General features: G+C 40.4%; 1 protein-coding gene across 1 annotated transcript in view; it reads right to left on the reverse strand.

The window, feature by feature from the left end:
• The window catches only part of B3GLCT (beta 3-glucosyltransferase), an 89,393-nt gene that overhangs the window by 24,584 nt on the left and 47,791 nt on the right, over positions 1-17,018 (reverse strand). The window contains exons 8-10 of the mRNA XM_054577089.1: positions 6,737-6,800; positions 5,550-5,669; positions 3,905-3,974 (exon numbers count right to left, since the gene is read on the reverse strand). Coding sequence (XP_054433064.1) covers positions 3,905-3,974; positions 5,550-5,669; positions 6,737-6,800 — 254 coding nt within the window. The remainder of the gene's footprint in view (positions 1-3,904; positions 3,975-5,549; positions 5,670-6,736; positions 6,801-17,018) is intronic.

The raw sequence follows: 17,018 nt of genomic DNA on the forward strand, positions 1-17,018 counted from the left end.
AAACATATTAAACACTGAAAAAAAGGTCAAAATAGTTACATGGTCTAATATCTCATTTTTGATAGAGTAGCATACTTTCTACCACATAATAAAACAGTGAGTGCCTCTTTCAAGAAGGTTTGCTGTGAGATAACTTGAAATTGGAGCAAAGTAAAAATTGGACTATAATAAAAAGCCTGCTGCACAGATGTCATAAGTCTTCCACATGCCCTTAAGTCTTGACATGGGGGGAGCTATGTCTATTAGGCACAGAGCACACATTTTTACTCCCAATGAATAGACCTGTGAAACTCTGATTCCAAATGAAAATGAACTTGACACTTGAACACAATATGAAAACTACCAATCAACTGTGAATGACTTGATTTTATGGAATCTGCTGGTTTTGACAAATGGACCCGTTGTCTCAGTATGCAAGTCAATGACCACAAAATAACACCCTGGCTGCTCATCTCAGAAGAGGGTTACAGACACCTGCCTAGACCGTGCTTTAATTCCTGATGGTAGAGACGGGTGGACAGAAGACTAAAAGGCAACTACCATGGCTGACCTGAAACATTTTAGGGCAATCTGGCACATTTTCTTCTGTCCCATAGCTGGAGGAGAACTGAACGAGGCAACACCTGACTCCTGTCCTCTCTTTAACGGTTAATCTAATCACTCCATTTAACACAGCAGGCAGCCTTGCCCCTGGCTGCCTTTTAATTCAAGCTTCACATTTTAAACAAGCAGATTGTAGGGCAGCACCTGTCAGCCTCTCCAATCACAGAACACAACTACTGCACACTCCTTTTAATAAGTTTGTTTTGATCTGCCTCTTCTAGACAAGACTACTGCACTAAAGATATCAAATGGGTGTTTTTAATCTAAAAATAATAAAGTTTATTTTTAGGCTCTCGTGAAGCTGTGAAAAGGAACTGAAGGCTGAGCAAATGACAAAATAACCTCTTTAATTAGAGGGAGATAGCAGCGGAGCATCTCACCACCATCATCCGACAGACAGGACAGTGAGATGCCTGAGGCACACACAAAGGCCAAGGGATGCAAAGGAAATTCTTCACATTTTCAGACAGCTCACATCCCATCCTGAGAAAAAGTAGCCCAAGAGGAAGTGATCAAGCTGATATTAAATTCCAGATATCTCCTTGATTAAATATAATCTGATATGCTATGCACAATTTCCTTGCTTTATACAATTCTTATAGTTTCATAAAACCCTACTGAATGCTTGCATCTCAGAGCGCGTGGCTGCTTCAATGGTGTTGACATGTATTTCTCACTTAAGGCAAAAGACAAAATATGCCTTTGTTGACCGTGTCCTTAGAATTATTTTTTTCATTTAAATCAGAATCCAGACACAAACAGTTACATAACTATTAGTTTAACTGTTAGCCCCCATCCCCCCCAAAAAACAAAAAACAAGTGGTAAAATAACTTTGGAACTTGGCTGTATTCTCAGTTTTTCCATGAGAGTATAAAACAATGAATTCAATGTATACTCTCCCTTGCCTTAACTAGAGCCTAGGACACAAAGTCCCATCCCTCACCCTCTTCCCTGGGGCTGGCCAGCATTGTAAGAAACTAGGAGTGGGGGCCATCACCAGTGTCCACTTATGGTCAGTCCCCAGGGGCAGCGCACCTACAAGTGACAACCTGCCACCAGAAAACTCACTAACAGTGCAGCCCACTCTCACTTTGTCAGACAGATACAGTCTTAAGTTTTATTTTCCTTCATTGTAATTTGGACTTTGTAACTTCAAATATTTCTACCACAGGTATATAGGGAAATAAAAAAGAAAAAAAGAAAAGACACTCTTTCCATGTACTCAGTTTCACTACAGCAGTAATATGCTTGATGGGGTAGCAGTATAAATTCCCTGTTTGATATATATTTGAGATCATCTGTGGATTTCAATTCCTGGATATCCCCATTGCTAACTGAAAATAAAGGCCACTTTCTCAGCATCTGGGCAGGCCAAACCTGACCTTTAGCATCAACACAAATATCAAATACTATTTACCAAGTGTTAGGTTTGAAATACATCCAAGGAGATCACAGTATAGCAGTGCTGTGGCAGGCAGAATCGGGAATTTGGAGCCAGAAAACCTGAGCTCCAGCTGCCCTATGCAAAAGACCACAGGAACTTGGGCCAGCTGTTCGTGACTATACTCAGCTTTCTCTACAATATCAAGTGAAGAACATTAGTTACCACATCATAAGGAGTGGTCAACATGAAATTAGATGACACAGTGTATGTGAGAAACACACCAGAAAATGAAAAAAGACAGCAGTCAGACGCAGTTAACTGTGGCACTGTCACTGTAATTAACATAATTACTGGATAATTCTTTGTACAAATTGGTGGCTAGACTAGACTCCCAGAAGGAAGGCAGAGGCCAGGACCTGTTCGGCTTCATCCCATTCAGCCAAATGGACATCCGAGTCCCTAAAATCCTGCTGCCTTAGGTTATCTTCCCAAGCAAATAAGTCCAAGTTTAAAGACGGCCTGCCACCAAAACCCATTTGTGAAAGTCCTGTAATAACTTTTAGGCTTCATTGACCCTCTCACATCCAAATTAATCGCAGGGCATCACTGCACCTGGCTTTGGAGTGTTTGGTTTTAAAGTTCCTAGCAAACTTTTAAGATTCTTTAATTTTTAAAGACTTTGACTCAAAATTAAAATATAAAAGCATTTGATGGATATCCTAAAAGATCACTCAGCCTTATGCAAATAAGAGAGCAATAAACTATTCAAAATTACTAAAATGAAATTAGCAACCTTTTCATTTCTATAGAATATGAAAAAACATGACAGGGGTAATCCCTAACTTTACTGCCTACTGTCACTTGAAAAATGTGTTTCAAAAGAGAAAACACCACCACCAGCACCACCAGCACCTGCACCATTCTTAACATAATGTAGTGAAAGCAATCATTACTCTACTTCAAGATCCAAGTAAAATAAATGAGTTCAAACACTTCTGCTTGCTCTTAAAAAAAAAAAAGCAACCTAGTTAATTTCCCTTTATAATTTTTGTGAAAGATATTTATCAAGAATTGTCCCACGAAGCCCTTCTAGATTATGAAAACAGCAAAAGTATATTAAATCTAGGTTAAATTTGTCATAAGTGAAAATTTTAAGTGCTACAAAAATTTTTAAGAGTATTTTGGGACTGCTTATATAATGAATGCTATATTTATTTAGACTGATTTAGTAAGACTTGGAACTTAAGATGGCTATTTTAGGTAAACATAAAGGTTTACAGTTAACATACTTTTAAGGTATTGTTGATTATAACCATTATTTTAATTGATATCAATGTCTTAGAATTCTGTAATGACATGGAAAACTTGAATAAAAACATGCACCAGCATTTCCTTAAGAAGGGACCACTGCTACTGCTTACAATGCAACTTTTTCCAAAAACACATATCTATCTTAAAAGTTCCAAAGTGTGCATTTGAAATAAAAGTAAAAAGAAGGTAGTCTTCAAAAAAACATTCCTTCTTGACATGCTTTCACCTTGAAATCCTCTCTAATATTCTCATTTGGTTCAGACACTGTGGGTGGGCATAATAGGACCTTGTTTTGCAAAATGCATTGTTATTCACATACTGTCTCCAAGATTGCAACAGTTGACCTTATCCATTTCCAATTTAAAACCCTGCTTTAAACAGTATTTAAAAGGGTTAGGACCATCCGGATTTTAATACAAAATTGTCCTTTCTAATTGATTTCTGTGACTGAAGTGGTATGATGAGGAGTAATGATTAATAAATGCTTTAACTTCAACAATGTATGTGTCATCATTCCTTTCTTGAGTTTATATCTGGTTTGCATTTTTTTAAGAAGGCAATTTGGATTCTAAAAGTTCAATGAAAATGAATAACTCAAAACATACTTCTTTCACTGTGAAATTTCTTGCATGTTTTTACTGCAACAAAAATATCCTCCTTCTTCACTGGAGTCCCCTAAAAAAACAAGGAAAAATATATGCATATATGAGCCCATATGATCTTAACTTCATACCCACAACAGGTCTCACATGCTCTGGAGGTCAAATGCACCAGTATCAGGGACATCAAACCTGTTTTCAGGACGAAGCTTTAGGGGGAAAAGAGACTGCAGTTCAACTAACAACAAAGCCTTTGATGTCACCCAGACTGGGACTGGAATACCAGCTCTGCTACTCACATGCTGTGTCATCTGGACAAGTCCCCTCAGCCGTCTGAACTTCAGTCTGCCACTTAAAAAGTGGGAGAAATAACCACCAATAAAGCAGCTTTTATTAAGCGTATCACAGGTGTCCAATAAATGTCAGCTACCTTCCCTTTCCTTTTTCCAGCTGGTGAAGATTTTGACAAAAAGTGAGAACTAAGGGGATGTCTTTGTGTAAAATAAGGAATGACCCCCTCTGGTGGGCCTGGCCTTACTTTGATGTTTAAAGTATTTCTATGGCCCCTTTCTTGTCTACCCAAGTCTAGGCTACAGTGATATTTTGTCCTCTGCCAAAAGCAGGGTTACTTCACACACCTGGTGTGGAAGGAGGGGGCAGCCGGAGCCCTGAGCTGGCTCCAGGCGATCTGATCACTCAGATGAAAGGGGCACACAGCTCTGTGGACGACCCACTCCCAAGGCCAGGGACTGCATTATGGGTGTTCTGACCACTTCATCACCTGTCTTAGGGCTTCAGTAAAATTCAGTCATGCCTCCTACATCACTTGAGCTCATTTACAGTAACATCTAACCACAGCTTTGTCATGTTACTCAGGCACTAGGAGGTGGGTCTCCCCTCCCCATATTCCCTATAGCAAGCATATCTACAATTGACCAAACATTACAGATTCTCCCCATTGTTGTCATGTGTGTGAACATATATTCATCTTTCAAAATGCAACACACAGACTTCCGTGTGACTGACTTGAGGATAGCAGATAACGTATGAAGGTGGTGAGTAAATGTTTCCTTATGAGGAAGAACTGGTAACAAGTCAGTGTCAGTGGTCTTCAGGTTTGTCCTGGCGATTGGACTGAGGGTCTGCCAAAATGAAAGAGCTCACTCTGGTGGTTCTGGACAGTCTCAGGTGAAATTGCAGCAAGGTCACGAGCTAAGAAAATAATGAGATGGGCTTGAGGAGAGGCTTGGGTATTGTGGGAAATGTTTGAAATTGCCTTTCTAGGAAGTGAAATAGGTATTCTGGTAAACACATGCTGGATCATCAACAAAAGAAATGGCTCCAAAGAGTATGGCAGACAATGCTGTACAAAAGCTCAAGAGGGAGACGGTGCTAGTCACATCCTCCCTTCCTGCCCACTCACTGTGTAACTGTGAGCAACCACTCCTCAGCGCCTCTCTCTTCTCCTTTGTAAAACGGGATGAGGACAGTGCTTACCTTAGAGACCTATTATTAATAGAAACACGATGAACACTTCTTACCTGGCACATAGCAAATGCTGATTTTTTTCAGTATGTAAAGTGTGGGACAACATATGCACAGCAGGTATATTTTCCTTTGATGTGCAAGGAAGTTTTTCTCTATTACTTACACAAAGGGGTAGGAAAGAGTGGAATGTGGTAGCACAGTGGGTGTCCACGCTGTCTGTACACAACTCAGGCACTGGAGTAAGGGGAGGTCCGTCACCTTTGTCCCAGATGTAGAGAGCAATCTGTCCAATGACCGGAGACCAGCAGTGAGTGAAAGAACTCAACCAACCCCACAAATATGAGAAGCTGTGAAAGAGCTCAAGGAAGAGCAACTTCACCTTCTACAGATAGTGCTAGATTGAAGCATGTCAATTTGTCAATATTCAACAGCTTTTTTACTTACAAAAATAGTAATTCCATATGGATTAATTTATCTTTTATTAACAAAAATTAACTGAGAATCAATATTTTGACTTGCAAAAAATTCAAAAGTTGCCCTAAGCAATTGTAGGGAAACTTTTGAGGATTCACAAATATTGCAGAGAAAGAGGTCAGAAAATATCATCATGACTCATTTCCTATAGTATGGTAATGACATATTTGACTTGCTGAAAATACCTAAAAATGTGGACAAAATATCTTTAAAATCATTGCTAATGAATTGCTAAATTTGCACTACAGAGTGGAGCTTGTGAGGACAAAATGCAAGAGTGAGAATCTGGGAAGAGGGGACCCAGGACAGCCCTCCTCAGCAGGTATCAGCAGAGCCCTGCAGATGCTGAACTTCTGATGGGACTCATGAGCACATAGCCTATGACCCACTCAGGTGGGGTGTCTAACACAAACCCCACACTGAACGGGGTCTCTGGAGCTAGATGGAGCAGAAACTATCTCCAAATCTCCTCTGGGTTTTGTAACCAAAAGCTAGGCTTCCCTAATTGTACCACTGACAGGGTCCAAATACCTCAAAGGGATTTAAAGTGGCCCTACATCAGTACAACTCTCTGGCAGCAAAAGCAAGTGCAAGTCCTTGCTGAGGACTTCAGTGGAGGACTCGGAGGATGGTGAGATAAGGTTCCAGAGGAGCAGGAACACTCGGAGAAAAACCACAGCAGCACAAACAAGTGAGCTGCTGAGCAAGTGCCAGCAGACATGACTTCATCTGGATTCAGGGAACCACATGACCTTTGCAGGGAGATGATACATGGGGGGTGGGGAGGGAACACTGTTGGGGAATACAGAACACCATTCATATCAGAAGACACGAATTCCTGATTACTGAGACTCAACCAAACACACCATGACATACCTCATGTTTCAAATCTATGGTAAAGTCGGACCTCAGGGACTCACTCTTTAACCTCTTGGTAAGCCTAAGAAATAGAGACAGTTTGAAAGTTTTTCTTAAACCAGAAAAAGCATCAAACAAAAATAAATCATTCTTGAGACTTTCCCATGTTTGAAAATAAGCAAAAGTATAAATTTTACGACGAAAATAGGAGTTTAATTTCCTTGACGCCAAGGACTGTGAAAAGGCAAGGCTGGTTGCACATGCAGCATTAATTATTCTAGCACCTGGAAAATAACATCAAGCACAATATAAAACAATGCAATACAAAACAACACACATTAAATGCCTTTTTAAAAAATCCTGAAGTTTGTTGACTCCTGCTAATACTTACACTAAATAATGACAGAGAAAGAAAAGGCTTGCTTTCACCCTCCAACTTTTAATAACCCAAGTGAATTATAATTTGTAGAGATTTTAGTGGAAGAGAGGATGTGGTGTTGAGGAAGAATGTCATTTTCTTGCTTAGAAAATCCTCCGTGGTTCCTTGCGATGCAGAATCAAGCCCCACACCTCCAGCGCAGGCACAAGAGCCCCTCCACACCCCTAGGCCATGCCCAGTCCACAGCACCATATGCCCTACACAGGGCACACTCCTGCCTGCTCTCCTCTCTTGCATGGCTGCTCCAGTGCCCATTCTGACTCAGCAAACTTGCTTCAAGACCAAATCAAGGCAACCTTCTCTGTGAAACCTTTCTAGACTTACCCATCAGAATAAATGAAAACTTCCTTCGCTCCCAGAGGAGGAGGCATAGCCCCATTAGCTTTGTCACAGGCTTATAATCAGTTGTGCACATGTCCTTCTTTGCCTACACCTACTGTGTCCTGCCAGCACTGCCCACCATGCCTGGCCGCAGTGAGCACTCAGGGAGCAGCCTCAATAGACAAGAGCAGTCTATTCCTTGATTCTAAGCCAAGTGAGGTAGAATTACATACTTACCAAGACCAATGGAATTCCACACAGTTCTATATTCATTACAGGGCTACAGACGAGATCATCAGCTCCAATTACAAACCTCCTAACACATATTTTAACTATTAAGAAACAATAGTGATTTTTTAAAAAAGTATTTGGTGAGCCAAAAAATCTGTTTGGCTTTTAAGTAAAAATAAAAGACACATTTTTCACTTTAACCAATAACTTTATTGAACAACCTATTTACCATTTTGTTCCACTACCTTCTGCCATCTTTCCATCTTTCAGGCAACTTCATAATTCCATCTTCCCAAAACTTTTTATCTTTTTGAGCAAAGAACTGCTCCAGGTGTCTTTTGCAATCTTCCAGGAAATTGAACTTTTTTCCATTAAAGACTGAAAGAAATGAAAATTCGAAGGTGCAATGTCTGGTGAATAAGGTGGGTGAATCAGAACTTCCCAGACAAGCTGTTAACAGTTTTTGCCTGGTCATCAAAGAAGCATGTGGTCTTGTGTTATCCTGATGAAGATTAGGAGTTTTCTGTTAACTAACTCTGGACATTTTTTCATTGAGTGGTGCTTTCAGTTGGTCTAATCGGGAGCAGTACTTACTGGAATTAATCATTTGGTTTTCTGGAAAGAGCTCATAATAAAGGACTCCCTTCCAATCCCACCATATACACAACATTCTTGAAGACTGGTCTTTGGTGTGGTTGGTGGTGGTTCATTTCATTTGCCCCATGATCTCTTCCTTTCCACATTATTGTAAAGTATCCACTTTTCATCGCCCATCACAATATTTTAAAAACAGAACATTTTTATTATGTTTAAGTAGAGAATCACATGCAAAAATATAGTCAAGAAGGGGTTTTTTTGCTTAACTTACGTGGAACTCAAACATCAGAGCAATTAACATAACCAAACTGGTATAAATGAATTTTCAACACTTGATTTTGGCTATTTTGAGTAAGTAAGCTATATTATTTTCAGTTAATGTCTCGATTTGATTGCTATCAACTTCAACTGGTCTAAAGACTGTGGAGTATTGTCCAGGGAGAAATCTCCAGCATGAAACTTCACGAACCACCTTTGACACATTTGCTCAGTCACAGCACCTTCTCCATAAATTGCACAAATCTTTCTTTGCATTTCAGGTGTGTTTTTATCTTTCTTGAAATAATAAAGCATAATATCCCAAAAATGTTGCTCATTTTTTCCATCTTCTGTATTAAGATAGCTACACAGAAATTCACCAATTTTAATAAGTTTTGTTTTAATGCATGCTCATATGACAGAAGTCACAATATGATCTAACAAAATTATTTCAAATGAGGTTAAAGGCAACTAAGCACTACTAGAGCCAGCTTATGGAGAAAACAAACAAACTTTTCGGCCAACCAATAGTAATTAAGTTTCAAAAATCTTTACTGAGTTTTTAGCCTGGCTGAGGCACAAAGATTTCTTCAAAAAATGTACTTTTTTTACGCAAGGAAAGATAAAGAATGATAATTTAGGTTTAGTTATAAAGCATTTGTCTCATGCTTGATATTAATGTAGCCTGGTGGCAGGCAGCTCCAAAAAAAGCCCCACGCAATCTCTGTCACAGTCCTGCTCGGTATCTGCCCACAGATTTGTGAGCTGGAGTGGGTAAAGTGACATGAAGACACTACGTTCTCAGATATGTTCCAATATACATTAAGGGGGAAAAAAATCTGCCCTGGCACGCAAACTTATCCAGTTTCAATTCTTGTTTGGCACTCATTTTTATAAATAAACTATGTCAAGTTAACTTTGGAATTTGGAATCACGCCAAGTACCTCCAAAATCTGATCAGACCACATCCAGACTCTAAAAACAGGAAAAAAAGTAAACTGGGACTAACTGCCACAGGCAAGGGATACATAGCTTTGATCAGAACCCAATGGATGTTGACATCCATTGTGAAATGGTCACACTTCAGATGCCCCTTCTTGACAGTAAATACCTCAAATTGTTAGCTTACATGCTATCAGCTCTTTAAGTTTATTTCTCTTTCGATTGTTGAAACTTTCTCTTTGGAGGGAACTTTAGAGGGGGAAGTGAGGACCATGGATTGAGCATCTGTAAGATGCACAAGAAAATATGTGCACTGACATTTTTGAGTGTCTGTGTCTAACAGCCTACAGAGTGATGATTACCTCAACATCACCCAACATTACCAAGTTTATGTTGATGGGTCACCTCATGTGACCATGTGACACCCTGAGGCCAAGTCAGTCAGTCATCTTGCAAATGTGTTCAAATTCTAAAAGCGCGCAGAGTGTTCCCCTAACTTAAAAGGCTAGTCCTAGTGGTGGGAACTAGTTTTCATTTTTCTATACACCAAACAAGACAGCACAAGAGTTTTTAAATGCTAATTTCAGTAACCAACAAGGCCAAAAAACAATTAAGGCCACAAAACAATTAAGGCCACAAGTTTCCATTGCTTAGATAAAATATTTCCTCATTAAATACTCAGTTTCTGTCAAATACAGCATTTGATATTCAGCTTCCCTATTTTTAAAAGGCACTAAGTCATGCCACTGTAACAGTCCTAATGACACAATCAGCAACACTGGAAACTACAACAGACAGAGGACCCTTTCAACTCCATTCCAGGAAATCTTCCTATGGCACTTTTCTAGTCCCACTTGTGAGCCAGTCAAAAGAGTGAGCTAATGAAGGAAATCTAAGTAAGGTTTGCAGGGGGCGGAGGGGGGGAGGCGTGGAAACAACAAAGAAGAGTAACAGTGTTCTGTAATAACACTAGCTGAAGAAATCACCTTATTGGAAATTAATGAGCTTCTCTGAAAATGCAAGCATGTTTTTACTGATACTATGGTTGGAAGATTCCATAGATGGATCACCAGGAAATGTTGAGCACTGTTAATTCAAACCTCACTGATGTGAGACTACTAGAACAATTAAGATTTTTGCTGGTAAACAGTCTAAGAAAGTGTGTCATGAACGCTCTTTAGATAACAATTTATCTAGTGATTTCTGCTGGAGAAATACTTTCCTAACTGTAACTGTACATTGTTGTCCTACCTACTGAGTGGGCTAGAAAGTCAAGGAAAGGAAACAGGGAATCGGTGTTCCTATAAAAGGTGCTGTCAATCACCTACACAATACAGCTTTCCCTTCCTTCTTCCCAAGACGTTCAGGCTGTGATTAATTCTTTTTTTGGGGGGCGGGAGGGTTGTTGATAGGGAAATATTTATTTATTTGATTTATAAATCATGTTTATTCTATTAGAGTTGTCTCAATTTTTACCCCTTTACGCCCCTCAACCCATCCCACCCTCACCCCCACCTCCCACTCCCATAGTCAATTCCCACTCTGTTGTCCATGTCCATGGGTCATTCAAACATGTTTTTTGTCTACTCCCTTCCCCTCCTTTCCATGATTGTTCTCTTTCCCCCTCCACTCCGGTCACTTTCAGCCTGGTCCATGTTTCCATGCCTGTGGTTTATTTTGTCCATTAGTTTATTTTGTTGAATAGAATACACTTAACAGGTGAGATCATATGGTATTTGTCTTTCATCAACTGGCTTATTTAACTTAGCTTAATATTTTCCAGTTCCATCCATGTTGTCACAAAAGGTAGCAGTCCCATCTCTCTTTCTTTCTTTCTTTCTTTCTTAAATACAGATTGATTTTATTTATTTTTTTCAATATCAAAGTTAATTATATTTAAAAAAATTAAAACCCTTATAAAGTCTCAGCAATTAAACCAACATGACACCAGCACAGATATAATCAAGTAGATCAATGAAATATAATGAACATTCTAGAGACAAACATATATATCTAACAATATATGATTCAGTTGATATTTCAAGCCAATGGGTAAAATAAGACTTATTCAACAAATAAGGTGCATGGACCACTATTACTTGAAATGAAACAAATATAGAGCCCCATTTCACACATTATACAAGAAATATTCAGATGAGTTAAAAATCAATATGTAGAATCTAAGGAGTTTTATAAGAAAACAGAACTAATATTTTTCATGATCTGAAATAAAATATTCAAACCCAGAAGCTATAAAGTAAATATTGAAAATATGACTATATTAAACATTTAACTATATAGTAATATACATATAAAAAAAGTTAAAGGACAAGTAATAGAATAGGAATGTATTTGCAACACTTCTAAAAAAGGGTTAATAGTTTTTTGTTTTTTGTTTTTTTTAGGGAAAAAATTCAACAAACCTTTAATCAATAAATGGACAAAGAATACCTAAAAGTCATTTAAAGCTCTTTTTAAAAAATAATAGAAATAGGCAAGAAATATACTAAAACAGGGTTAGTTTCAACAAATAGTAAAGGAACAATTAAAATAACATCATTGTCACAATCAGATTAATGAGTATTAAAAATATTGGTAATATCAAGTATTGGCAACTCTGAAAGGAACTGGGTATTCATAGAAATTTTTTCTTCATCTTAAAGCAGTTCTTTTAGCGTATTTTGCAGTGCTGGTTTGGTGGAAGTGTATTCTTTCAGCCCTCTTTTGTCTGGGAAACTCCTTATTTTGCCTTCCATTTTAATTGAGAGCCTTGCTGGGTAGAGCAGTCTCGGTTGCAGGTCTTCGCTTTTCATGACTTGGAATTATTTCTTGCCATTCCCTTCTGGCTTGCAGGGTTTCTGTTGAGAAGTCAGCTGCTACCCGTATTGGGGCTCCCTTATATGTTATTACCTCTTCCTCCCTTGATTCCTTTAGGATTCTCTGTATGTCTATGGTATTTGACATTTTAATGATGGTGTGTCTTGGAGTGGGCCTCATTAGGTTCCTCTTGAATGGGACCCTCTGTGTTTTCTGGACTTGTGTGACTTTTTCTCTCCTCCAATTCGGGAAGTTTTCCATCATTACTTTCTCAAACAAGTTCTCTATCCCTTCCTCATCCTCTTCTCCTTCTGGTATCCCTATTATACAGATATTATTATGTTTCAGGTTGTCCTGCATTTCCCTCAATGCCTCTTCATTCTTTTTGAGTTTTTTTTCATTTTCTTGCTCCTTCTGGGAGCTTTTTCTACCTCATCCTCCAGCTCACTGATTGAGTCCTCAGCTTCACTGAGCCTGCTTTGGATTCCTTCTACTGTGTTCTTCCATTCTGAAATTGTATTCTTCATTTCCTCTTGTCTCCTATTGATAGTATCTATGTCCCTTTTCATGCTGGTATAGTTTGCAATAAGTTCCTTGTAGTTTCCTTGTAATTTTTGGTAATTCTCTCTGACCTCACTCAACTCACTGAGCTTCCTTAGAACTGTTGTTTGGAACTCAATATCTGACAGTTTACTTGCCTCTATTTCATTTAGTTCCCTTTCTGGGTATTCCTCCTTGCCCTTTGAGTGGGGGGTATTTCTTTGTCTTCCCATTATTTGTGAGACTCCTCTTTTGCTTCTGCTTCTTAAATTGATCTGTCTTGATTTCCTGACTTTGCGGTATGAACTTCTCTGGTTGGACACTGCTGTTTTTACTTTCTGGACCTGCCTCTGATAGTGTCAGATGTTAACCCTGTCCAACTTTAGGCAGTCTGTTCAAGACTTCCAGTAATCTACTGTTTGTGGCTGTCTCCTTCTGCTGTTAATCTATTCTCTCTGTACTCAGCAGGCCGCCTTAGACAGCTCAGGGCGGGGGCGGGGGGGAGTCCCTCCTGCGGGCAGGCTTATTGGGTCCTCTCACACTGCTGCTGTATGGGGGTGGAGTCCGCACTGGGATCCCGCTGGCTACTCTCTCTGTTCTCTCCCCAAAGCCTCTGTCCCCAGTCTCTCCTCAAGTGTCGCCAGACCTCTCTGTGCCCCTTTTTGCCAGGTGTTTACTGTCTGTGGCTGCCACTCTGCACACAGCAGGCAGCTTAGACAGCATGGGGTGGGGTGGAATCCCACCTGGGGGTGGGGCTAGTGGGTTCTTTGATGCAGGTCCAGCTCAGGGGGCATGGTCCCTACCTGAGCAAGATGGCTGCTGCCGCATGGAGGATGAGTCAGCATTGAGATCCCACTGGCTACTCTCTCAGCTCTCTCCCCAAAGCTTCCTTCCCCAGTCTCTCGTCAGGCGTCACTAGCCCACTCTGTACCCACCTTTGCCGGAGACCAGGGTAAGTGGCTGCAAATAAAAATTTTGTGTTGGCCCTTCAAATGGTTCTTTGCGTCTCCAGCCGCCTGTCTCTGGCAGAGAGCAACCCTGCCGCTTTTCGCAGCTGGCTTTTTTCTGTGTACCTTTTGGGCTCTAGTGCTTTGGGCCAGAGATCCCCGCTTTTGGTTTCGACCCCACTCTTCTTGAGGGGATCCAACTGGCCATTTCAATATCCTTCTAGTGCTGCCACCTGTGGGCGCCCCGCCCGCCTTCTCCAGTCTCTATCGAACTCCTTAACAGTTAGATTTCACTAAAGCTGATTCTTCTGTCTCCAAGGTTACAAGGCTCATCTCTCATGATTGTTAAGTTGTTTGTTCCAGGTGATTTCTCCACAATTTAGTTGTAATTCCTGGTTGGTCCTGGGAGGAGGTCAGTGTGAATTCCACTCATTCCTCTGCCATCTTGATTCTCCTGTGATTAATTCTTGACCCAAATAAATGGATTCCAGGGTCAAAATTAGTTTGATCCCAACCAAAGTACTTAAATTCCCTGGCAATTGTTACTGGTCCAGGAATTGGTACACGCCTGAAGTGATCCAACCAACTTCACTTGGACAAGGTCCAACTAAAGACTGAGGACAAACACTTGCCTTCTGTGGTTGGAGAAGTTCTCTATTCCTGGACATAAATAAAACACATGTAGGCCTTGCTGCCTTGAAACCACAAAGGGAAACCAGACTCAGGATTAACTGATGCTGTGTACTCAACAAGAGACAAAGAGAGAAGCAGGGTCCTCAGTAACACTGTTGATCTCCTGCATCAACCAACCACCAACCCCACTTTCCAAGTACAGTAGTAACGTGTCCTCCATCCAGCCTGCAAACAGATGTAGCTCCCAGTAACAGAAGGAAATAAAGTCAGCACATTAGCTTCTGAATGGGAGAAACCAACTGGAAAGATCCAGTTTTGAAGCTGATGGAGCTAAGTGGTACTTATGCCTCCTTTAATTCTAAGTATAATACCAATTTCTTGAAAAATAAATTAGAATCTCCTACTAGCTGTATCTTGGCCACAGATAGCTTCTAGGCTATATGGATTATATTATTTTATCTGTTTGATTAGTGCTTGTATCACAAGAAAAAGAAACAGGAGTGTCCAACCTGCAGCCTGTGGGCCACATGCAGCCCAGGATGGCTATGAATGTGGCCCAACACAAAAGTTGAAAATTTACTTAAAATATTATGAGATTTTTTTGTGATTACGTGTTGCAATGTATTTAATGTGTGGCCCAAGACAACTCTTTTTCTTCCAGTGTGGCCCAGAGATACCAAAATGTTAGATACCCTTGATAAGCAGAATTTGGTATCTGGTCCTATGGTAGAGTCTGCATTTTTATTTTGTTTTATTTTTGCTGGCAGTGGAAAGGGAGAACAGGTGGGGATAAGACCATGCACATGAATTAACTACAAACAGTCCATGGTTTGTTGTTAATTGTTCAGTGTTGTGAAAGCAGATGACATGGTACGGAAGCCTCCTTCCTTTATCATGCTGCAGCTATGGGGCAAGTACTAGAAATTTTCTGAATTCATGCAAAATATTTGGCCCCAGCTCCCTTAGCTGTAGGTCCCTACACATCCTACTGCAGTGAGATGAGGTCCCAGTTCACAAATCCCCTGGCAACTCCTCACATGGGGACGTGGGTTAGTTAGATGAGCCATGGAACCTGACAGTGCTTGGTGGCCACTACACACATGAGTAATGCGGCAGGAGAGCAGAGTCATAGACCCAGAGGTTCAGTAGACCAGGTGATGCTTTAATGCCAGGATGATAAGCAATAAGACTGGACGAAGCTGTCCTGTGTAAGGGTAGTAGAAGTCAAAGGCATACTCAGGACACATCACTACCATCCATCTAGTTTAAAAAGGAAAGGTAGGTATTTCTTACACTTAACTCAATAAAAGGTGAATTGCATTCAAACCAAAAAAGGTCTCCAAGAAGGTCCTTGCTAGATGGGGAAACTGGGATGGAAGAAGAAAAGTGAAACTCCCTAGACTAGTAGGATTTGCAATCAGGATGAGGTGCCTACAGGATAGAGAAATAGGTTATGCTGGCTTCAGAGAAATGGTGATAACCCCAGGCTTACTATATAGGGTCTTCCTGGGTCTGCTGGTTTCCTCTTTGACCCTAGGGGAAGGAGGCCCTGCCTGCTCTCAGTGAGCATCACAGGACAGTTTACAGCTGTACTTGTTCCTCTCTCAAGAAAAAGACAACTCTCTCCTCTAAGTTCCCCTCTACTCTGCCTCAGCCCTTCTAAAAATGGAGTAGGGAAATGATATAGTTCCTCCTAGACATGCCTGGTACAGGCTGGGAGCAGCGTTCCCTTGCTCAGCTATCTCAGGATGAAACATAACGGTCATGGTTTTTAGTTGAAGATAACAGAATCCACTGAGGCCAGTTTAAGCACAACATGCACTTATAAAGGGATACAGACCTAGCTTACAGGATCACTGGAAAGTCAGTAGATGAGACTCTGGGCTGAGACTGCCAAAACAATCCTCAGATTCATACCACAGAAATGGGTGCTGAAGGAGCTGGGGCCTCTTCCTCCATCAGGCTGCTCCTACATCAGGAAGCCACCATCTCAGCTGCAAGCCCCCAAATTACCTCTCTTTTGTCCTGACCTCTCAAGTGAAGTGGACCCCCATGCACAGTCTCCTTCCCCATGTAACTCCCCAAAAAGAATTCTCCGTGCTACATCTACATGATGCAGCCTGCCTCATGTGGCTGTTCCCTAACAGTAAGGGTGCTGTTGATGTCATTTTTGGATTCTCAACAGAAAATACTATTAAGCTTGACACTATTTTGTCATGGAGGGTATCACACTGTAAGGAAATTTCAAGTGTCAAGGGAGTTGTCAAGTAGTTTCAGTCAGCCACTCTTGACAAGGTATCTTCTACCGGTGTATTTACAATGGGCTACAAAGCTTCTCAAAACTCCAAACCCTAGTAGCAGCACACTTCGTGTAAGAAATAACAAAAACCATTTCATAGTTGGAAGGCATGAAGTCCACAATTACTCTATCAACTTTACACTCCTTAAAAAACAAAACCACATAATAATTAATCTGAAGTACTCAGATTAAAAGAGGGTCTGTCAACCACATTTCTCCTGAATTACAACTTAATTATTTTCATTTTCTACATCTAAGAAAACATTATTGCAATTA

This window comes from Pteronotus mesoamericanus, unplaced genomic scaffold (genome assembly GCF_021234165.1).
Source record: "Pteronotus mesoamericanus isolate MK-2021 breed Mesoamerican mustached bat unplaced genomic scaffold, CSHL_Meso_final contig_41, whole genome shotgun sequence".
Classification (NCBI taxonomy): Eukaryota; Metazoa; Chordata; class Mammalia; order Chiroptera; family Mormoopidae; genus Pteronotus; species Pteronotus mesoamericanus.